The following is a 22,999-nucleotide window of genomic DNA, read 5'->3' on the forward strand; positions in this document are numbered from 1 at the left end:
TTAACACTACCCATTACACCATTACGGATAGTCAAAATGTAGCTTTAGATATCTGGAATGTAATTACAGATCAAAGCATTTTTGATTTTATATACCATTTAAAATTTGTGTATTTTACAGAAATATTTTAAATATTTTTCTAAAAATTATTTTTCTAGATTACATATGTGTAAATACATAAACATTAATCAATACAGAATATCTATGTGTCTAACTATATATATAGATTCATAAATGTAATCAAGTATTTTTATAACATATGGATCTAAATAGATAAGTAAATGTAGATGAATTATTTTCCCCCACAAACTTGAACCAGAAACATGAGAGAATATTTTCATGTGTGGAAATTTAATCAGTTACTATGGTTATAGAACTTATTTTATTATTTTATATCAAAGTAACACAAAGAGAAAAGGGAGAAAAACCTGAGAGACTGGAGGACAGACTGGAGGACAGACTGGAGGACAGACTGAGACAGACTGGAGGACAGACTGGAGGACAGACTGGAGGACAGACTGAGACAGACTGGAGGACAGACTGGAGGACAGACTGGGACAGACTGGAGGACAGACTGGAGGACAGACTGGAGGACAGACTGGAGGACAGACTGGAGGACAGACTGGAGGACAGCTTGTCCCTCCTTCAGATGAGCGGACTGCTGCAGAGGAAAACCAGCCAGTCGGTCAGAGAGAGTTCAGCTTTATGAGGCTGGAAGACAGAAACAGAGAAACCGATCAGATCAATAATCTGACTCAGTTTATCCAATAACCTCATCAATAATTCAGAATAATCTGGAATCAGGTGACAAATCTGCTGAAACTTTCACTAAATGGTTCGACATCTAAACTCTGATTGGACGGCACAGAGACGCTCCTATTGGCTCACAGAGCGGCCAATCAGAGGCTGCGGTACCTTCAGTCCCTCCGTGTCCACCGGCCGTCCGTCCCGCAGCACCGAGCTGAGCCGGGCCGACCCGGCTGCCGGGTAGCCGTCCTCCACCTGCAGGTGGCAAACCAGCACCGCCGACTTCAGGTAGACCAGCAGGCGCTGCGCCGGGCGCCAGTCGATGGCGAAGCTGCAACACAACGCTGGACATCAGATACAACACAGCCGGACCACCTGGGCTGGACGGGGGTGTGGCCTCAGCTGGGGGGGCGTGGCCTCACCTGGCCCTGAGGCTGTGGATCTCGGCCAGTAGCGCCGCCTGGCCCGTGAAGCTCTGCAGGACGTCCAGCAGGGCGGAGCTCAGCACGTCGCGACGTCCGGACCCGCAGCCCTCCACCTGCCCGGCTAACTCCTCCCCCACCTGGAGACACAGGTCACCTGGTCACATCGACAGGAAGTGACATCAGCAGCATTTACAGGTCTGAGCGTTACCTGCAGGGTGAATCTGTCGTCATGGTGCCAGCTGACCGCCAGCCTCGGCGGCTGCAGCTCATTGGCTGTTGGCTGGGAAAGGAGGCGTGGCCTGATCTCCAGCAGCAGCTCTGATTGGTCGACAGAGATGAGCTGGATCTGCATCACTGCCTGTGTTGCGGTGGCGTGTTCCTGCAGCCTGACAGGAAGTAAGAGTTAATGGCCAATCAGAGCCTCCCCCCTCAACAGTCATGTGACCATTCTACTCACCGGTCTCTGAGGCGCCGCCATGACACCAGCTGATGGAGCGCTGCCTCTGACTCCGCCCTCAGCTGCTCCAGCTGGCGGTCACATGACTGCAAAGCATTCTGAGCCTTCAGCAGTGACACAACGAGCTGATCCTGATGCTGCCGCTGCCGGGGTAATGGGGGCGGGGCATGAGAACAATCGGGCAGAGCAGGGGTGTGTCTGTTTCTGTGTGTGTGTCCACCTTGATGTGCAGCAGCTGCAGCAGCGCTGTGACTCTGTCTCTCCTGTGTTGGATGTGTTGGACTCGGTCCTGCAGGGATCTGAGCAGCGACTCCGTCTCCTCCATCCCTGACCTGGTCTCCGCCTTCAGAGCCTTCCACCTGCTGCGAGCCCCACCCTCTGACACACACACACACACACACGTTTGTCTGGCTATCTTTGTGGGGACTTTCCATTGACTTCCATTCATTTCTACAGCCTAAACCTGACCTTTACCCTTTTCCTAACCCTAACCAACCAAAACTCAATTCATACCTTAGCCCTAACTCTGACCCCTGACCCCTAAACAGGGTTTCCCCTTGTGGGGACCAGGCGCCGGTCCCCACAAGGAGCAATTGGTCCCCACAACGTAGTATATGTCAGGAAAATCGTCCCCACAAGGTATTACAAACAAACACACACACACACTTACCTGGATGATATCTTTGAAGTTTTACTGCAATGTGTTGGAATCAATGAAAAAGGAGGTGCTGCCGCTTTAAATACAGAGGTGTATTTACCTCTGTGTCTGTGTGTGTGTGTGTGTGTGTGTGTGTGTGTGTACCAGGTGGCGGGGGACAGGGCAGTGTCATCAGTTGCTGGGCAGATTCAAGGCCTTTCAGTAAGGACATCATGGAGTCCAGAACAAACAGCTGACGCCACAGAACCTTCTGGACTCGTCGACTGTCCTACACACACACACACACGTTTGTATTTCTACACATATGAGGGCTTTGTATTGACTTCCGTTCATTTTATTAACAGCTTTAACACAAACTCGATTTATCAGTCCTCACAAGGTTAGAGATTTTAACACAAAAGGTCAAAATTGAGCAACACAAACAAACTCTCAATCTCCCTCTGAATATCAATATATTATTGGACTTGAATGATACGTTTGAATTATTCTGTTCCGGGCGGAATAATTTTACAGCACAACTCTAATAATGCTGATTAAGGACATTTGGTTCTGGAACCACGGACCTCGGGTGTTCCGTGAATGATTGGACCAGAGACCAGGTACTGACCGTGAGGAACAGAACCGTTCCTGCTGCCTCGGCGCAGTCCGGTTCGGGTTCACCGCAGGGCTCCAACAGAACCGGGTCACAGCGCTCCAGAACTCTGACAGACAGAAACAGAGTGTCAGTTTCAGACGAAACCGGACTGGGATGAATAAAAATGCAGTTTTTAATGCTTAAAATCATTTTACAGGTCATACTTGTATGTCAGGAAGTTAAAACTCCTTAACATTTAAACTTTTTAACAACAATCTGAAAGATTTTCGAATCTTTCAGAGAAAACTTACCTCCGAACTTCCGCCATTTTTGTTTTCAAATCGCCCCGCTTCTTCTTCTTCTTCTTCTTCTTCTTCTTCTTCTTCTTCTGTTGGTGTTTTCAAGCGGTGGGCAACCAGCGTGGAGGTCTATTACCGCCACCTATTGGACTGCAGGGTAAAACAGCAGATAAACAATAAATAGTCTTATTTTAAAAGAACTTAACTACTAAATTGATCATCATTCGCGGGATGTTTCCCAGTAGATTTTTTTGTGTAAAGTTTGTCTTTCTTCGTCTATTTTAATATTCACACCCTTTCAATTCTTTCTTTAACCTTTTCCGTTTATTTTCATTAATAATAAATCTGATTGGATTGTTACTTCCTTTATAAAGTGTGTATAAATGTGACAGCTCCTCTTACTCGTCCCGTCATGTACACAGCGGAGGCCAGTCAGTTGGATTTTAGGCGATTTACTGCAATTGGTGGTTAACAAACACAAATGGCACAATGACTCTCCCTACTGGTCAACTTATCTACCACAGCAGAGCGCTGAACAGACTGCGTGGAATTATCGGTTTCTCATCGAATTTATAGGCAACCAGTAGGGGGCGCAAAAAAACAACAATCACAGGACTACGGTGGCCGACAGGTGCAAATGCGCAGCAAAAGAGAAAACATGCAAACAAAAGAAAAGACACACCCCCGAATGAAATGCAGCAAACAAAAAAGAAAACACCCCCGAATCAAATGCAGCAAACAAAAAAGAAAACACCCCCGAATCAAATGCAGCAAACAAAAAAGAAAACACCCCCGAATCAAATGCAGCAAACAAAAAGTGTTGAAAACGGAAGTGCTCCAGACCACTAGGGGGAGTCTAACAAAAAATAGCTGTGTCCGAATGGGCTCTTTGCGCCTAAGGCGTTGACGTCACATCTCCAGGAGCTAATGCGGCTCACTTTTTTCCGCTTTGAGTTACCATGACTGGTAGAAAAGACTAAGTCGTATTTCAGATGCAAAAAAACAATACTATTAACATTGTCTTCCTAATATAATGGGCTTTTAAGTTTTCGTTAATTTCCAAGCGATCCTGAATTAAGAAGATGGTGGCTTGTAAATATCTGTCGCTACCAGCTAACGCCGCACAGCAAAGTTTGCAGCCTTCACTTCACTCCGGATCAGCCTAAAACTACCGGAGATACGGATGGTAAATAAAGGAGCTTCCCTGAGTTATTTCCATGGAATCACTTCTATATTCAGCCTGAAAAAGCGAGTTTATGGGAACGAGAGAGCAGACCAGAGCCAGACAGCCGAGCAACTGATCCGCCTGTACATCCTGCTGTAAACACCGTCCTATCTGAGCTCTGAACAAGAAACATGCAAATAAAACGAAATAACACGGAGACATGAAGCAACACGGTCATATTTTTCTAAAAGCAGCAACTTTGAACCTGAACAGCTGAACCAGATCTCTGACACCAGAGCTGCGTTACTGTTAAGCTATGAGGCTTGTTGAGCTCCGTCAGGCTTCGGAAGTAAAAAGTCCGAACTGTAACCTCCCCGTTAGTCTCTGACACTAACGACAATAAACACACATAATATACTTGAAAATAAGATAAATACATTGTCCGTTAGAATGTTTAGATACTTAAATAGCACATTTTTACAAGAACAATGTCCGAGAATATTGCCTACTAGCATAAGCTAACGTTAATGTTAGCCACAAAGTTTAAGTAAAACTCACCTTCGTGTCAGTGAATGTATAACGAGGCGAACATCTTAAAACCTTTCTCCAGCTGACTTGTTGGGGCTTCGGATCGATGTACAAACCTTGGCCAAGCACTGCAAGCACCTATTGTAAATGATATTTGTATTGGATCGAAAACAATCGAGCCGCTTTACCCCGAACGCGGAAGCTGAGGTGCAAAGAGCCCATTCAGGCTCTGCATCCTTTAAAGCGGGTGTTCAGAAAAGCAGCAATGGCGACAAAATAATTTTTGCTGTATTACACTTAAAATTACACAAAATTATTTTTTACAATGTTTTTAGGCGAGAATGTAGATGTATAGATCTGAAATATCTGCTCGGTTCATTAATAAATCACCTACTTCCAATATTGCTCCGACGTTTTCGGAGATGTCTTCTCCCGCTGCATTAACAGCCAGCTTCACTCGCAAGCTATCAGCTGGCCGGGCGCTCCATGTAGATATTAATAAAGTATTTAATTTATTCCTGAGCAAATGGGTTTGACTGATTAAAGTTAAGCCTTCAAACATAGTTTATTTAACTGTAATGTCTTACTACCTGAGATCTGGAGAGTATTTGAAAATGAATAATATCCCTTGTATTAAACATTTTAGAATCAGACAGATTTTCTTTTTACTCTGGAACAACCTTTATTACAAAAGGTGAAGAATAATACAGAAATAAAGAGTAAAAAACAACTGAGTCCGTTTTTTTTCCTTCGCTGCTCTGTGCTTCACGTTGTCACGGTTGCTAAGCAACATAACGCCGAGATGGAGGCTAGGCAGCTAGCCGGAGGCTACAGCTTCTCTCTTCTGGTCGTCCATATTCGTGGCCTTCGAAGGACCCGTCTTCTGTAGATCGGGCCGTTTCTCACATAGACATAATAAAAGGACAGACGCCTAATGGACCGCTCTCGTCTTATCAATACATACTTATATAAGTATACAAACATAAATAAATAATCATTAATACTGAATAATATACATTAGGCTATGCATGATTATGCACGCACACACACACACACATTATATATATATATATATATATATATATATATATATATATATATATATATATATATATATATATATATATATATATATATATATATATATATATATATAATGTTTTCCAGCCTACGAGTTCTGGTTTAAGAGTGATTCAGCAGCTGAGATTGGGTCCAAAATCCGATACGAGATTCATCCGTGCTGTGCAGTGAATCTGTCTCTCCCTTCTTCCTCACGTCGTAGGAAACCTTCAAAACAAAAACGGGACATTTTCGAGTTATCTTACGTTGACAGAGTTAAATAATTAAATAATAGCCATTGTCATCTGTGTAAACTTTGCTGGTGAATGTTATGATTTTTATAATATTGTTTCATTTCTATAGTAGGCTCTTGTATCAGATAATCTAAATGTTGGAGAATGACTGAAACATTTTAAGATTTACGGAATCTCGGTTAGCTGTCAGAGCGGGGGCTGAACACCAAGCACTATAGCTAGCATTAGCTGGTATTTCGCCAGTGGACATAAATACAGTATAGTAATATTCTAATCACAAAAATACACAGTAATATGTCCATCTTACTTGCGAAAAGTCTGTCGAGCCCTCACGTCAGTAGTCCGTCGATCCGATCAACAATATTCCGCAGTGCTGAAGGCATCTTCTGCTGTTTTGGTTGAGCAAAGCAGGAGGGACGACCGCTCCAAGAGCGTATTTGCGCCGGAGCAGCCAATCGTGGGGGGGGGGGGGGGTCTACTCTTTTATTATGTCTATGCTTCGAAGGATCAGTTTCTCAGGTCCCTTGAAAGGATGCAGAGCCTGAATTCGGACACAGCTATTTTTTGTTAGACTCCCCCTAGTGGTCTGGAGCACTTCCGTTTTCAACACTTTTTGTTTGCTGCATTTCATTCGGGGGTGTTTTCTAATTCGGGGGTGTGTCTTTTCTTTTGTTTGCATGTTTTCTCTTTTGCTGCGCATTTGCACCTGTCGGCCACCGTACAGGACAATTATGAAACATATTTTAGCAGGAATTTCATTTGTATCCCTAATACCCGTCACATAAATATGTTCCTAAGAGTTTTAATTTCTGCTTTTTAATAATAGATTTCTTGTTTTAATTATGTTAACTTTCAGTAATTGGTTAAAATCCTAATTTCTTGCATTAATGTGGAGAACATTTTCCATAAGATACATGACTTATTTGAAGAACTGAAAAACTCTCGGAGCTTTTTATTTCTTATCTCTACTAAACCTCTGTAGAACTAAAAAAATATCTATCTATCTATCTATCTATCTATCTATCTATCTATCTATCTATCTATCTATCTATCTATCTATCTATCTATCTATCTATCTATCTATATCTATAAATTCTGTTCTATGTTCTGCTAAATTATCATAGGTTCTGCTTTTACAGTAATCTTTGTCTCTTTCGTCCTTGTTAGATTCCGAAAGATTCCGAAAGAAACAAGAGCAGCTGCAGCAATAAAAATGAAATTGATCAGATTAAAAAATCTGATTAAACTAAAAATGACAAATAATAATAAATAAAAAATAAAAAACATCTAGAAAAAATACATCAGGAAACAAAATCAATAGCATGATTTTTTTAAGGTAGTTAAAAAGAACAAATAAATATAAAACCAGCTTCAGTAACGAGACACTCAGATCACGTGACCTCGTGTTGACTCTGCAGCTCTCAAGCTAGAGGTGTTCTCAGTAGCGTCCGGACCGGACCGAACCGAACCGAACCGAGCTTCGGCCTGTTAACCGACAGCTGGAGGATGAGCTAACCGGTGGAGAGGCGTTCAGGCTCTCAGGTAGGAGCAGCCAATCTCACCTGTGCAGGTGTGACGGTGATGCTGCGGTTAGCTTTTAGCAGGGGGAGCTAGCCGCGGAGCTAGCGGTGCTCTGTGATGATCAGTAACACAGAGAGGCTTTGGACCGAAGTTTGGATGGTTCTGGTACGGATATAAGTAGGTTTTAGTAATTTAAAGTGCTTAACGTGAGCTCATCGCCGATGCTAACCTAGCTTCATACAGAAAAAATACATCAGGAAACAGGCCTATGTTAGCATCATGCTAATGGAGCTAACTGCAGCTGAAGGAAAACAGAAGGACCAGGGAAAAAATGACCACAAGAAGATGCGATGTGCATCTGTGTCCGTCTATTTGGGGGGGTGACTGGTCCGGTTCCAGTTTTCAGGAACCGGTTCCACATGGTTCCGGTGTTGAACGAGTCTTTATTTATAATCTCCCATTCATAAAACGGATCTAATAAGCAGAGGATCAGGAAGTCATATCCCGGATTAACCAGCGCAGATTATTTATTTACATGCTGGGTTTGCGGAGGAAAGGTTCTCCTGATGATTGGTTGTTGTCTTCCAGGTGTTATCAGCAGTAGGATGCCCATCCCGCCCCCTCCTCCTCCCCCAGGGGGGCCGCCTCCCCCCCCCACCTTCAGCCAGGTGAGGTTAAACTCCAAACAGCCTCAGAACAGCAGCAACTATCATCAAAACACTGACAGCATCTCCCCCCTCAGGCCAACACCACCCCTCCAAAGCTGAACAGGGAGGAGGTCAAAGGTCGCGGCGCCTTGCTGTCGGACATCTGCAAAGGCACCAAGCTGAAGAAGGTGGCGGTGGTGAACGACCGCAGCGCTCCTCTGCTCGACAGTAAGACTCAAACACCAAAGAGCCAAACACCTCCCACAGAGCACCCATACATTCGCTTATACCAGTACCTAAGCCAGAGCCAGCCCAAGCAGCAGGGGGCGCTGTCTGAGGAGGCCCAGAAGAAGGCTGGAGGACCGAGCTCCTCTCCGTCCCTCCACAGTAAGACCTCTGTGTTCTGACATGCTTTAGGCCGGCTGCAGGAGGCTGCGCTCAGGGCTAATCAGCCGCTAGCGTCCACAGGGCGAGGGTCACATGACCTCAGGGTCACATGACCTCAGGGTCACATGACCTCCTGGTAGTCAGCAACAGAAATTGAGGCTGAATGTTGACCCAGTAAAAATAAAACATAGTTACCCTTCGACAGTCAATCACGGCACTGCGATGGAAATTCAGGGCTGAACTAAAACATGTTTTTATTATTACATGAATAAAGTCATAATATTAACAGAATAAAGTCTTGAACTACTAGAAAAATGTTTTAAAGCGATTTCCAGTTCTTTCTTCTCAACACACTCAGTCGTTTCAAAGTTCTGCTCATAATATTTGGATGCTGATGTGTTAAAATATTAATTATTTCCCATTTTAAATTATTATTTTTATAATAATTATAATATTGTAATATAATATTATTGTATTATTCAATTATTTTCCATGTCAGAAATGACTACTTCATTCTTGAAATATTATGACTGAATTTTTGTTGTATTGACTTCTGAGGCCCCTGGTTCCAGGAGGGGAGGCGCCTCATTGCCTCTCGCGCACACGCACACACACACACACACACACACACACACACACTCTTCTCCCTCTCTCCAAACACACAGCGACTCGTGAAGCGCCCACCCGGTCGTCCCATGTTTCCTGTTTGTCTCTTTTCTCATCTGATCCATTCCTGTTTCTCTCCGTTTTCGACCAACGTGTCTGCTCTTCCTGTCTCTGCTGAGTTTGAGCCCGTGTGTGTGTGTGTGTGTGTGTGTGTGTGTGTGTGTGTGTGTGTGTAGAGCAGGTGGACAGGTGACAGAGCGGCTGCTTAGCCAGACGCTGCAGCTTCCTGCAGCTGCTGTTAGTTTAAAGTCTGCTTCAGGAAAAGCTCAGTCAGTGTTATTGGGGGCGTTTCTAAAGCACCAACACTGAAATCTCAGACTTGTAGAAATCACTTTAAAAAGGAAAAGATTTATGTAAAGTCATTTTTTTAATCTTTCCATCATGTTTTCATGTTATTTCCTGCTTTGAGCCTTTCATGCATTTTTGAGACAGCCTTAAATCCTCATGGCAACCATTCAGCTGCAAAACGCCTGGGTGGACCTAGCCCCGCCTTTGAGTCGAAGCTCCTCCCCTGCTCGGCTCCTTCAGACTAGTCAGCAGCAATTAGCAAAAACCTGGAGGAACTGTCTGAGCTTGTTACAGCAGCTACTGCTCAGAGCAACACTAAAATGCTTCAGAAAGAGCTTTCTTAAAGAGGCAGAGACACAATTTCAGTTCCTTAAATTACAACGCCAATTCTCTAAGTTATATTTGGTATGTATAGCATTTTTATACCAACAGAAGGTAATATAGTTACTGGATTGTACTATAAAATGGGGCTTTGTGTTTAGAAAACATGACACCGGTCCTTTAAGAAGATATGGTGATAATCCTGTGTCATGGTCAGTTTAAGTCAGAGGTTCCCAAACTGTGGGGCGCGCCCCCTAGGGGGGTCGCCGTGTCATTGCAGGGGGGGCGCGGGAAGCCGTCTGGTTGAAAAAAAAAACAAAACATGAAGCTGTATGCGCTGGGTTTTTACCTTAGAATGGCCAACTCTCTGTTATTCCTGTCAGTTTGATACAGTAGAGGCTTCCACACTTCCTATATCTGTCCTCTGTCACTTTTATCAGCAGTTAAAACTGTTTAATCCGTTGTTAACATGCTGTAACCTGTTTTTCCGAGCCGCCTCTAAACGCAACATGAGCGCAACGACGCTCGCGCTGGGTTTCCACCTGTGAAGGAGACCTGCTGCTGCTGGGCGGAGCTACGTAGGTTTGTGTTAGAATCACGGCAGCAAACCAGCAAAACGCAAAGAACTTTTCACAGTTTTTCCCTCCAAACTAACCGACTGAGTTGAGTAAAGCTGCTGGATGCAGGTAATGTTAGCTAAAAGATGACTAGCTAATATCAATACAGAACCTTAAGCTTAACAAGCACCTTGTAGGCTACTGGTGTTGGTCTGTTTTCAGCTACGTACATTCATTTTGCCCGCAAAAAAGTCGATGCCCCCCCCCCCCCAGAATAAAAAGTTTGGGAACCACTGGTTTAAATAATCTTTTTATTTGAACTTTTTAAAAAATATATATTTCTTAGGCGAGTTCCACATGATTTCAGTAAATTATGTGTATCAACATTCATCCCTCCCCACTTACAAACATCTTATAAAAATCCCTCCGGTTAGTGATTCATGTTGAAGCTCTTATTTTGAAATTTGCAGCCCTGTGGAGGGTGGGGCCTGAGCAGGAGTGGGAGGGGCTCAGAGTTGATGACCAGTTGTTGCATTTTGATTTCCTGTGCTCTCTGATCACCTGTGATGTCACTGATTCTTAACATGTTTCTGACTGTTTGTGCTGGCGATGATGTCATCGGAGCGCCGTGCGAGCGTAAACACTTTAATTTACCGTCTCACTCACCACCGCCTCATCCCACCTCATCCCACCTCACCGTCTCCACCCGCATCCCGCCTCACACTAACCCATGGTAGAGCACAGCGCCAACACCAGGCCCCGCCCTTTCTCACCTGTCCGTGGTTGTGGTCCCCAGAGCCCAGAGGAGGCGGAGCCAATGGCAGCGTGGCAGGAAGTAAGTCGAGCTCTGCTCCTCCAATCGGAGGCCTGTTCACCGGCGGAGTCCCCAAGCTGAAGCCAGTAGGAGGTCAGGAACCGATGAGGAACACTCGGTGGAAGGAAGACCATTTGTCACTAAACAGCTGAAAAGTGTGGCGTGCTTCTAATTTTAACTCCAGAGTCAGTCCAGCTGCTCGTCAGTATGGATCATCAAAGTTTAACTCCTGACTCAGCTGAATTCAGGTTTGGACTTTAACTAAGCCAGTCTAAACCATCCCATAATATCTGTGGCTGTGAGTTCAGGATGGGTGGTTTTACTGTCCTGCAGCATGATGCTGCTACTACCACGTTTTGTTCAGGGTGAAGCTTTATATCTGACGGGTTTAATGCACCCCACACAGTCATAGTTTGTGACAGATTTTCCTTCCACTGAATGTTCAGTGGACTTGCTCCAGGGTGTGAACACTTTATTCAATCCTCTGTTTTTCGCTCAGACTCATCATCGGGACGACCTCCCTCCACCCGTCCTGCAGCACCTCGCCCTCCTAGCCATCGCCATGACGATGCAGACAGCCCCTCCCCTCAGGCGTTGTCGCCGACGGAGACGACTCGACCTCAGCGACCTTCACTCCCCAACCTCTCCTCCTCCCCCGCCTCCCCCTCTTCCCCGTCTGCCGGCATGAAGCACTCCTCCTCCGCCCCTCCTCCTCCCCCCCTCGGTCGCCGTGGCAATGCCCCCTCCCCTCCCTCCTCATCGTACAACAGAGAGAAACCCCTCCCACCAACACCCAGCAACACCCCACCCCTCCCCACCAAGCCTCCCCCGTCTCCTAGCAACAGCAGACGCCCTCCCACCTCTGGGGGAAACTCCGCCCCTTCCAGCTCCACTCTGGCCCCGCCCCCTCCGCCGTATCGCATCAATGGCCCAGCAGGGGGTGGCGAGGCGGCGCCCGAGCTGCCGCAGCGCCACAACTCTCTGAGCAACAAGAGGCCCGCCCCCTCACCGGGAGGCCACACCCCTACCAGAGGCCCCGCCCCTCCACCGCCACCGGCGTCGCCCACACCGTCCCAGCAGGGCGCCAGCAGGCCGCCGCCCCCCGTCAGAGAGCCGCCCAGCAGGGGAGCAGGTGAGTGACATCATCAGTAGGCCTGTCACGATAACAAATTTTGCTGAGCGATTGTCTAAAAAATTATTGCGATAAACGATAATATTGTTTCAAGACCTTTTGACACTGATTTAATGGAAATGACTAATAATGCCTGGGATTTCCTGCCATAGATACACTTTATTGTCAAAAGAACACATAACACTGGAACTGATAAACTAAACAACCAAAAACAACAATAAAATGGATTCTCAGTCTTCATTAACAAAAAGCGTACTTGAATAAAAACTAAACAACATAAAGCCAAAGTGGAAATAAATACTGCATTCGACCAAAAGATTATGAAGTCTGTATACTGTACTGCCCTTCAGTAATCTCTAGATTTAAATAGAGAAGACGGGCACATCCGACTACCTAATGCAGTAGTTCATACCACACGATTTTTTGCCCCTATTTTCCCCTTACGACAATCTTAGAACGTTGGCCGATCTCAGATTGTCGCTGGTGATTTCGTAACCAATCTTCCTGCAGTGTATTGTGGGTTACGGTAGATCGTTGTGGCCGCTCTGATCTAAATCAGGGGTTTTCCCCGACTGGGAGCTTAACGCTGAATGTGACAGGTAGCCAATCAGAAAGCTCGGATTCTCCTCCTGGGAATCCCAAACAGCTGACACTGGCAACCCAAAGTCCAGCAACATTGGAGATGATATGTGGAAACAACATTAATGTTTATTCAACATTTTGTGAAAAGAATATAGAAATGACAAGAGGAGGAGTTGGAGCCAAATTGCTACCGCAGCTGATGAACCCGGTAAGTTTTCAGCTGCTCTTCGTTAACGTGACATAAATAGGTTATAATGATTTTCATTCAGTCAGGACTTTACGCTGACTCTAGCCACATGCATCACAGGTAGATTCTAGTAAAGCATTGATTAATGCCTGGTATTAAAATTAGTTAACTGGACTTGTAGCCATTATTTTGTGCCCATGTGGCTGGAAACCACACAGTGAACCCGATCGAACCTCAGAGACACATTAGCCTAGGTATAACGATACCTAGGATTTCTGTTGGCTAATGTGTCTCAGGTTTTGGAAATGGGCCGACATCTTGTGTAGCAGCTGGACATTACAGTAAGGAAGCGAGGAAGGGAGGGTCAGTGCAGAGCACCGGATCTGAGCCTTTTTCATTCAGTGTCATCAAGAGAAAAAAAAAGGCAGGAAGAGACGATAAAGCCGATAATTAAAATGAGGTTTATAGGTTTAATTTATCGTGCGATTAATTGATTTATCGCGACAGGCCTAATCATCATCCACCACTTTTTGCTCTTAGCCAATCACAGGACATCGTTGATCTCCTGAACCAATCTCTCCTCAGCTCCTGCGGCTCCAGCGTCATCGAGGGCGGCCGGCAGAGAAGCCCCGCCTCCTCCGCCCTACAGGACGCACGGTAGCCCTTCCCTCTCCTCAGACCCCCCCTCCAGAGGAAAGCCTCCTCCCCCTCCCTCCCGCACCCCCGCTGCCCCTCCCCCGCCGCCCCCTCCCCTCCGTAACGGACACTCCTCCTCCTCTTCCATTCCTCGCTCCTTCGTTGGTGAGTCTCTTCCTGATTGGTTGGTTGTGACGGCTCCTCTTGTGTTTTCCTGTTTCTCAGAGACTCGGCTGTTTCTGACCCTCCATGTTGTTAGAAATGACTTGTTAGCAAGTTAAAACGTGACTCGTCTCTCCTCCTGCAGACGACTTCGAGTCCAAGTATTCCTTCCATCCTCTGGATGACTTCCCGCCTCCGGACGAGTACCGACACTTCACCAAGATCTACCCGAGCAGAGCTAGCCGAGGTAGCAGCTTCGCTAACTCTGCCTCCTCGCTAACACACACATTACCCGCTAAGCTGCTAATGAACTTGTTTTAGTGCTTTAGTCTTAGCTTCCATTAATCACCTGTTGCTTTCACTCTATAAGCCTGACCTTTCTGATTAGTCAAACTAATGTTTGCATTTAGCTCTTCAGCATTAGATAAGTCATTTTTATGATTAACTCTTTAGGAAAACTAATGCTAATGACTAGCACTTTAGCATTAGCAGAACTAATGCTTTATTTAGTGTTTAGTAAGTAATGTTTATGATAAGCACTTCAGTGTGAGCAGAACAAATGTTTATACTTAGCGCTTTGACAACCTAACTCATGTTGATGATTACCTCTTTAGCGAAAGCAGAGCTTCCGTAATTTTATGACTCGCTTTTTAACATTAACTAAACTAATTTTTAGGATTAGCTCTTTAGAGAAGCTTAAGTTTATGATGACCGTTTACTAATGTACTAATGTAACTGTTTAGCTGTTTAGCATAAGCAAAACTAATTTTTGTGATTAGCTCTTTAGCGAAACTAATGCTTATGATTTGTGGTTTAGCATTAGCGTAGCTAGCCCTCCTGGGCAGGGGAACAGCTAACAGTTTAAAGTTGAATCCTGTCTTCTGATTGGGTCTTCCTGTTTCAGTGATGAGGGGAGCTCCGCCTCTTCCTCCTGTCGGCAGGTGAACCTCCAGCTCCTCCCTTCTCCTCCCCCTCACCTGCTTCTTCATCCTGTTTGTCCATCTCCACCTCATCTTCACTTGCAGCTGATTGGCTGAGGAGATGTCCGACAGATCTACCAACCAGAGAGGAGGAGCGGCGTGTCTTCCTCCACATGTTGGATTTCTGTTTGCACTTTTCGTTTTGATCAGATGGCCGTAGGAGGCCCGCTGCTGGTTCTGTTAGCCGACCGGGCCGGGTCCGGGTTCTGACGGATCCGGGAGGGTTCTGGAGGAGGAAGATGAAGTTATTAATGACAGGAAACTAAGCGATTCTTTAATCATCACTGACAGAAACACTAATCAATGATCCGGGTCGGGTTCTGGATCTGAACTGGGTTCAGATCAAACTCCATGAAGGATTAAAAACCTGTAAATATTCACCACCATCATCATCGTCGCCGACCTGCGCATCCAAACGGGCCGGTTCCTAAACAGGTCGCCTCTTTAAGTGCCAACATGGACCAAACCAGGACAAACGGACCTGCTTCCCATGATTCACTGCAGCTGCGTGATGGGCAACAAAACCATTTGGTTCTGATCGGGTTCTGCAGCCGGTTCTGATCTTGAAATGTGAAAAGAAAAAAAATAAAATTTGAAAATTTTTGAGGAAATTCTGCAGAACCCGTCTGTTGGTTCTGAAGGGTTAAGAAGAAGCTGATAAGTGATGTCACTGGTTGCCATGGTGATTCCCTCCTTTTGTCACAGAAAATTTTAAATCATATCAAAATATTCTTTCTGACCCGGCAGCATCAGAACCTCCTGCTGGGTTCCCGTGGCTCTGATTCTGCTGCAGGTTTCAGAACCTCCAGGTCCAGTTTTTCTAGGACCAATCAGAGGTCAGAGTGGGCATGTCTTTCTGCTCTCTGTGCTCTGATTGGACAGAAACCAGGAAGTCCTCCAGAGACAGACCTGTGACTGGATGAGAACCTGGCTGGTTCCAGAAGGTTCTGGATGCTCTACCGGGTCAGAACCACTATCAGTCTGAGCTGAAGCATCCTGGGAAAATTGTCAAAGTTAAACTGGAAAATGGATCAGAACAGAAACTGGGTCGGGTTAGATCCAGTTGGACTCTGGGTGATGGTAGGGATAGGGTTCTCAGATTCTGGACGTTTTTTCTGTCATTCTGAGAGCCCAAAAGGTTCTGGTTCTGAAGTCAGCATCTCCTAACCTTTAGAAGAAATTAATAATAGTTAATATAAATTAATTCTGGAATAAGATGATGGAAAAGGTCTGAAGATGTTCAGATATCATGTCGATGAGACGAAATGTTCTGAGTAAAGCCGAAGAGTCATTCGGACCTTGGTCCGGTTCTGACCAGAACCTGAGCCCAGGAGCAAATCTTTGACTTTACTAATAAAAATATTGAAATGATGATCATTTTTGGTTTCAGCAGGAATAAAAGTTTAGATCTGATTTTCATTTTTTCACCTCGAACTGGTCTTTCTCCTGCGGTTCCAGTTCTGGTTCTGTATATATTTGTAATATTGCAACTCCTGTGTGTTTTGGTCCGGCCATGTTCTTCCCGAACCGCCTGATGTTTCTGCATGCAGGACGTTCTCCTGTCCGGTTCCGCTGGTTCCGGGTCGCCAGCCAGCAGCTCTCCGGGTTTCCATGCTGGGTCAGAAATCTCCTGATTTGCTTTGTGTCAGAATAAACTCGGTGTCGCCCCCTGGCTGCAGAGGACGGTGTCGTCCTGCAGCAGTCCCAGTCCAGCTGCATGCTCTCTAACTGGTCTAACTGGTCTCTGAATAAACTCCAGCAGCTTCTGATCCCTCTGTGTGACTATGTGACTCTCAGTTAAAGGATTCTGATTAATCCGGCGAATTAAAGTTGTGAAATTCATTTTTCTGGCTACAGATTTATGAACATAATTATTTACTTTGCACACATGCAGAAGTTTTTGTTTTAGTTTCTCTCAATAAACAATGAAAGCTGCATTAATGGTTAAAAATATTTACATTTGGTGATATTTAATATTTAATTTAACATAATTAAACCAGATTTTAATTTAAGTCCAAAATATCTCGTATGAATTTTCCACATTTTGTCCCGTTTCAGCCTCAAACTTCAGTGTTTTTGAACCCCTTCACTCTGTTGCCCCTAAATGAAACTCAAACTTTCCATCACAGCTCAATTAGTATCAGAGTATAAATGCAGCCAGAGCCGGCCCAAGTCATGTGCAAGTTAAGCCCCCACACCACTAGAGGCTCCCAAGAGCACCGAGCTAACGTGATAAAAAATTATTATAATTATAAAAATTATAACAATAATTGTATCTTTGTTTTGTGTAATGGTGATGTGAATAATTTGTATGTTTAAGTCATTTATCAAAATGTTTCTTTTGTTTTGTCTTTTAGCTCTCAATAAGCATAGCTAATTTGCAGCGTTCGTTAGCTAATACTATGTTTATTTCAGTTTACAATGGCCAAAGTGAAGGCAGTGGTCAGAGGCCACTCTTCAATAAACAAGTGAAAAGAAAGAAGTTTGGTTATTGGAGCGTCGTTGTCTTGCTGTTGAAAAATCGAAAACTCAAAGCGAGGACATCATAGTGTGAATAATTTATTTAGCAGTTAAAAGGGTTTCCACATACCGACATCGTTTTCTTCATGTAGTTCTCTGCTTGAACGGGTGGTGGCAGAGTTTCATTTCCCCCTTGTTTTAGTGGCTGACTCCGGAAACACGTGATCGTGGTGAAGCGGAAAAACAGTTCCACCACATGTGTTATAAAACCTGCTTCATGTAGAGAAGAACCTGGAAATCAGCTCGTTTCTTCTGCGGGGCTTAAATCCTTCGGTTTCTGTCGGGACTTTGGTGCCGCCGGCGGGAGAGACATGGAGGACAAAAACGTTATCAAGCTTCCGGTGACCGAGGATAAAATAACGGCGAAGAAGAGAAGCCGACCTCCGAAGTTCGACCCGGAGGGAGAGGAGAAGCTGCGGCAGCAGAACCTGAAGAGGCTGGCGGTTCTGGGAGAAGAGGACGCCTCGGTGAAGCGGCTGGAGACGCTGGTGTTCGGAGCGGAAGAGGAGCTGCTGGAGAGGCTGGTGGAGGTGATGTTTAGCACCAGACTTTATTCAGAAAACAGCGAATTTAACTTTTAATCTCTCAAATGTTTAAAAATTACTTAAAAGTTCTTGTTAATCTATAATAAAGTCAACTTCTTGACATAAAAAGAAATTGTCCCAGTTTAAAGCTGTTTCTTAAGTAAAAATATCACCTTTATTTGATGTTGATGCTGTTGTGACGTCACCAGACTTCATTCAGAAAATGATGAAAGTTTCAGAACCTCACGTTTTTATCAATAAAACAACGTTTCACAGCAAACTGTGACAACTTATTAAAAATGTCGTTCATTGCAGGAAAATTCGGCTCAACTTTTTAGTCACTAACTGCTTCTTTAATTTAATGGGAGGCTGTTTCAGGGCATATCTTAGACTTCATTTTACTAATTTCAGTTACTGAAGGACATTTGTCTCACTGTTTAAAAATTCACAATGCCTTGGCTGTTTATTAGGTTCTTAATAATTCATCATCCTCAGCAAAAGGATAGTTCTACACACAGGCAGAGTTTTTAAATGTGTGTGTTATTGCAGGAGAATGAAGAGGAGCAGACCAGTGTCCTGCAGCTGGAGGATGAGGAGGGCAGTGGGGATGAAGACTCAGAGGGGGAGGATGAGCTTCGTCAGCAGCTGCAGCCCAGGAAAGCTGCCTGGGTGGACGAAGACGACGAGCTGGAGGAAGAGTAAGTCCCAGCAATGAAACACTTACTTCCTGTTTCCACCTGTAATGAATTCAACAGCATCTGTCTGCCTGTGTCAGGGTGGACATGAAGCACCGTTACCGTAGAAACCTGATGAAAGGAGACGCAGAGTCGGTCTTGTCCAAGCAGAGGCTGCAGCAGAGGATGAAGGAGCAGTGAGTTATTATTACAAACAATAATAATGCAAGAACACATTCTCAGATTTTATCACACTTTAAGTTCTAATGAACATTTAACTCTGGAACTGGGAGACATTTTTAATATCCAAAATAAATAAAATGAGTTGGACTAAGCAAAACTGTCCTTCAAAAGAGATCAAAACACTGGTAGAAATAAATCTGGCAAATGGAAATTATTGCGTTTGTTTTAATTTATCATGTGATTTATTGATTATTGCGACAAGCCTGCATGGACAGTTTCCGGTTGACAACAACATGGGACCGAGTCCAGGTCCTGGTGGATCACCTGAAGGCTGCTTCTTAGACTCTTTAGGATTTTCCATCCCAGAGTTGTAAAATAAATGAATTTTGTTTTCAGGTTTCAGAAGTCGATGGGAGGAACTCCATCCTGGGCGCAGAGCAGCGACCAGAAGAAGAAGAAGAAGAAAGGTGAATCTATGTTAGCCTCCTGGTTCTGGTTCTGGTTCTGACTCTCTGTGGTCCTGCAGCTCTTGATGAAGAAGAAGAGGAGGAGGAAGAAGAGGACGACCTTCTCAGGAGGACAGGGAACTTCGTGGCGTCTTCAGAGAGTCTTCCCAGCGGCGTCCTGAGGGTGAGTCTGAACGGAATGGACCGTCTCACTGACCTTCTGGTTCTGATTCCGGACCCGGTTCTGTTGTCTCCAGATGAAGAAGTGTCTCCATGCCAACAACGCCCGCCCCTCGGCGGACCGGCTCACCTCGGTCCAGTTCCACCCGTCGGCGCAGGTCGTCATGACGGCGGGACTCGACCAGTCCGTCTCCCTCTTCCAGGTACGGCCCTCCTCCTGCGGCTCAGGGGTCAGAGGTCGCCGTGTGAGTCTAACCCGGCTCGTCTGCAGGTGGACGGGAAGACGAACCCAAAGATCCAGAGCGTCCACCTGGAGCGGTTCCCGGTCCACCAGGCCCGGTTCAGCCGGGACGGGCAGACGGTGATCGCCACCAGCCTGAGGAACAAGATGTTCTACCTGTACGACATGATGGAGGGCCGCGTGGCGCCGGTCCGCTCCGTCAGGGGTCAGTCCCCCCGCCGCCGCCGCCGAGGCCTGCCGCCAAGGCTGACCTTTCACAATAAAAGCTTCTCCGTGTGGGTTTTAGGTCTGAGTGAAGCCAGAGTGAAGGACTTCTCTGTGTGTCCTGACGGGGGCGCTCTGCTGCTGACCGGGACCAACGGATACCTGCACATGCTCACGCTGAAGGTTCTTCTCCTGCTGCTGGTTCTCCTTCTGTCAGTGACTAATCAGCTCAGCTTCTTCTTCTTCTCCTCTCCGTCTAGACCAATGAGATCGTCCGCAGCATGAAGATCAACGGTGATGTCAGCGGCGTGGCTTTCTGTCCCGATGGCAGCAAAGCCTTCGTGAACTCAGGTGAGTGTGACTCTGTGTGATGTCATCGCCCCCTGTGGGTCATGTGACTGTGTGATGTCATCGGCCCGGTGCAGAGGAAGGAGAGGTGTTTGTGTGGGACGTTCGCAGCAGTCGGTGCCTCAGCCGGTTCATGGATGACGGCTGCGTGAAGGGGACGGCCATCGCCGCCTCGCCGGACGGACGCTACCTGGCCTGCGGGTAAGCCACGCCCACTCTCCAACCCGCTCTCTGGTTGGCTGAGAGCAGATTGTAATATGCAGACCGTCGGGTCACGTGATCCCTCCTCCATTCCGCAGCTCCCAGGCGGGCGTGGTCAACGTCTACTCCCAGGAAGCGTGTCTTAATTCGACCAATCCAAAGCCTCTCAGAGCGGTGATGAACCTGCTGACCTCCGCCACATCTCTGACCTTTAACCCCACCTCTGAGATCCTGGCCGTCGCCTCGCGGGTGGAAGACGAAGCCGTGCGGCTGGTGAGCGCCGGTTGCCGTGACGCCGGTTGCCGTGATGTCACTTGTTGCTAACCTCCACCCGTCTCTGGTCAGGTCCACCTGCCCAGCCTCACCGTCTTCTCCAACTTCCCCGTGGCCAGCAGGAAGGTCACTCACCGGGTCAGCTGCCTGGACTTCTCGCCACGCAGCGGCTTCTTCTCATTGGCCAACAACAAAGGACACGCCCCCCTGTTCAGGTCAGCCAGCCAATCGGCCCTTCTGGTTTCAAACGGTGAATATCTGAAGCATTTCCGCTGCAGCTTCTGGAGCACCAAGGAGATGACAGCGAGGAGACCTACCAAACCAGCACCTTATGGGGGATTTAAAAGCTCCGTGGCGAACCAGTCGCTAAACTCAAACGTTACACTCCAGGCAGCCAGGAGTTCTGACCATCTGTGCTACCTCGTCAGATTTTCCTACCATAGCACAGATAGATGGCTACGTCTATCTGTCCATGCTGCCCGTCTAAAGCTGCTACCATCATCTTTTCAAACTACAGCAGGTTGTTAATGTTAAATATATTGGATTATTTGAGTGGCTGAAGTGGAAGCTTAGCAGTTATGGTTAGCTTAGCATTGGAACAATTCATATATGCGACGAAGCCACAAGAAGATCACTTCCCTCATCAGAATATCCTACCCGCTGAAAATGAAAAGCTGTAGATGTTTGCACTAACCCTTTATTAGAATATCCTGTTAAAATACAAAGAATAAAACGGTATCAGACAGAAGAAATGGGTTTTACAAACATTTTTACTGTTTGGTCCACGATAAACTTTATGCTCACAAACAGCTGCTTCCTCTGGGTCTGTTTGTGTTCAGGTTGCTGCACTACAAGGACTTCTGAAGAGACTCTGGACCGGAACCAGAACCCAACTGGAACCCGACAACCTACAGCGGGTTGTTAATGGTTCCTGAGAACCTGAAGCCTGTTGGGTTTGGGTCAGTCGCTCCAACAGGAAACGGAACTCTGCGACTGGTTTTTATGTTTGGATTTATAAAAGGCTTTCTAACAGAACCAAGTCGACCCGTTTTGCTTTATTCTGAAGTTTTTCTCTCCTGATGTTTAAACTTAAATGATTTAATCAGAATTTTAACTTTAGATCAGAAAATCTCGGATTTTCCCAGAATAACCCGATTTCTCCTGATCGGGTCTCAGAGATTTCCCCAGATCATCCGTGACCTCTGACCTCACAACCTCTTCCTGGAAAAGAGGAAGTCTACGGATGAAGATTCAGTCTGCGGTTGATTTGATCTGGTTGCAGAACGTTAAACTAAAATGTGACGCTGGTTAAACGGCAGCGTTCTGCTTCCTCATCCAGAGCAAGCACGCGGCGACAGTGGACAGGAGCAACCAGCACAGCTGAAGAGAATCACAACATCACCGAAACGCCAATTTATTCACCAGGTGCAACACTTTAAATAGATTACGCTCAGATGGATGAGTGTCCTTTGATTGGTTCATTTTGATGATTTTCTACTTCCAGTTGTAAAAAAAATTAAAATTAGAATATTACATCAATAAAACATTTCAAGACACACGTATGTCCTGATTGAAGGATATTTTAATCTGACCAATGGGTTTTATTGGGACAGATGTTTTAATTTGCTGAACCTGACAGGTTTCAGGGATGTAAAATTCACTCCACGTCTGCATTAATGATCCACAAAGAATCGGAGCTGGTTGAAGTTCTGGGGATGAAATGGAGCAGAAATCAAACCTCTGAAGAGACGAGGCAGGAAGCAGCCGAGCGAACGTCAAGGTTCATCAGCGTTCTGACTTCAGGAACTGAAATGTTTTTAAATGCACACACCGATAAAGAAATTAAAAATGCTAAACAAATTCACACAATTACAAATTACACAAACGATAAAATGTAACTTTGAACCTCAGAAGTGTAACTATAAATTCAGAAAGTCTGGTTCTGATCCTTAGTTACCAACAGAATATTAAGATGGGCCGGATCGGAACCGGCTCTGGTTCTGACCTCTGACCTCTGACTGCAGCTCTGCGGTTTTGGTTCTGGACGGGTTAAGACGGGTTTGGTGTAACCGAAGGCTCTGACCTCCGGGCTGCTCCTGATTTCATTAAAACCGGATTTCAGACCAGAAGCCTGTGACATCAGAGAAACCGCACTGAGC

The 22,999-nt window shown here is 45.7% G+C and overlaps 3 protein-coding genes and 1 long non-coding RNA gene across 8 annotated transcripts; 2 read left to right on the top strand and 2 right to left on the bottom strand.

Annotated features, from left to right (window-relative positions):
• Positions 1-332: 332 nt before the first annotated feature.
• On the bottom strand, positions 333-3,228 carry LOC106907617 (uncharacterized). The gene is made up of 9 exons (XM_014973419.2): positions 3,173-3,228; positions 2,895-2,988; positions 2,432-2,555; positions 1,850-2,007; positions 1,630-1,772; positions 1,381-1,558; positions 1,170-1,309; positions 916-1,078; positions 333-711 (listed from the first exon to the last, which is right to left on the bottom strand). The coding sequence occupies exons 1-9, from the start codon at positions 3,187-3,189 to the stop codon at positions 646-648; spliced, it is 1,083 nt and encodes a 360-aa protein (XP_014828905.2). The 5' UTR covers positions 3,190-3,228; the 3' UTR covers positions 333-645.
• A 4,124-nt stretch (positions 3,229-7,352) lies between these two features.
• Positions 7,353-16,815, top strand: wipf2b (WAS/WASL interacting protein family, member 2b). 5 transcript variants are annotated; one of them, XM_088007831.1, is made up of 9 exons: positions 7,353-7,708; positions 8,276-8,355; positions 8,430-8,721; positions 11,350-11,460; positions 11,867-12,499; positions 13,230-13,289; positions 13,854-14,069; positions 14,212-14,313; positions 14,971-16,815. In XM_088007831.1, the coding sequence occupies exons 2-9, from the start codon at positions 8,293-8,295 to the stop codon at positions 15,009-15,011; spliced, it is 1,518 nt and encodes a 505-aa protein (XP_087863957.1). In that variant the 5' UTR covers positions 7,353-7,708; positions 8,276-8,292; the 3' UTR covers positions 15,012-16,815. The 5 variants fall into 5 exon arrangements, with proteins under 5 accessions (XP_087863957.1, XP_087863958.1, XP_014828902.2 ...); XM_088007832.1 differs by having other exon boundaries at positions 8,430-8,562; XM_014973416.2 differs by lacking the exon at positions 13,230-13,289.
• Positions 16,816-17,711: 896 nt separating this feature from the next.
• utp18 (UTP18 small subunit processome component) lies at positions 17,712-21,875 on the top strand. The gene is made up of 13 exons (XM_014973412.2): positions 17,712-18,096; positions 18,640-18,788; positions 18,866-18,961; positions 19,344-19,414; positions 19,474-19,577; positions 19,651-19,776; positions 19,845-20,019; positions 20,101-20,201; positions 20,279-20,369; positions 20,444-20,567; positions 20,666-20,840; positions 20,913-21,055; positions 21,680-21,875. Exons 1-13 carry the CDS (start codon positions 17,878-17,880, stop codon positions 21,702-21,704), a joined length of 1,599 nt encoding a protein of 532 aa, XP_014828898.2. The 5' UTR covers positions 17,712-17,877; the 3' UTR covers positions 21,705-21,875.
• Positions 21,876-22,404: 529 nt separating this feature from the next.
• Positions 22,405-22,930, bottom strand: LOC148158177 (uncharacterized). The gene is made up of 2 exons (XR_015763970.1): positions 22,846-22,930; positions 22,405-22,646 (listed from the first exon to the last, which is right to left on the bottom strand). It is a non-coding gene; the product is annotated as an uncharacterized LOC148158177 (long non-coding RNA).
• Positions 22,931-22,999: the final 69 nt, after the last annotated feature.

Source organism: Poecilia mexicana, unplaced genomic scaffold (genome assembly GCF_051168715.1).
Source record: "Poecilia mexicana isolate PSO_F unplaced genomic scaffold, ASM5116871v1 scaffold_8, whole genome shotgun sequence".
Taxonomy (NCBI): Eukaryota; Metazoa; Chordata; class Actinopteri; order Cyprinodontiformes; family Poeciliidae; genus Poecilia; species Poecilia mexicana.

Excerpts from the sequence above, each read along its gene's own strand:
- LOC106907617 (XM_014973419.2), bottom strand. Across the intron at positions 1,559-1,629 it reads TGGCGGCGCCTCAGAGACCG|GCTGCAGGAACACGCCACCG; the intron begins GTGAGTAGAATG and ends ACTTCCTGTCAG. Across the intron at positions 1,310-1,380 it reads ACGACAGATTCACCCTGCAG|GTGGGGGAGGAGTTAGCCGG; the intron begins GTAACGCTCAGA and ends CTGTGTCTCCAG.
- wipf2b (XM_088007831.1), top strand. The coding sequence starts at position 8,293 with ATGCCCATCCCGCCCCCTCCTCCTCCCCCAGGGGGGCCGCCTCCCCCC. Across the intron at positions 11,461-11,866 it reads CAAGCTGAAGCCAGTAGGAG|ACTCATCATCGGGACGACCT; the intron begins GTCAGGAACCGA and ends TTTTTCGCTCAG. Across the intron at positions 14,070-14,211 it reads CATTCCTCGCTCCTTCGTTG|ACGACTTCGAGTCCAAGTAT; the intron begins GTGAGTCTCTTC and ends CTCCTCCTGCAG.
- utp18 (XM_014973412.2), top strand. The coding sequence starts at position 17,878 with ATGGAGGACAAAAACGTTATCAAGCTTCCGGTGACCGAGGATAAAATA. Across the intron at positions 18,962-19,343 it reads CAGCAGAGGATGAAGGAGCA|GTTTCAGAAGTCGATGGGAG; the intron begins GTGAGTTATTAT and ends TTTTGTTTTCAG. Across the intron at positions 20,202-20,278 it reads TGCACATGCTCACGCTGAAG|ACCAATGAGATCGTCCGCAG; the intron begins GTTCTTCTCCTG and ends CTCTCCGTCTAG.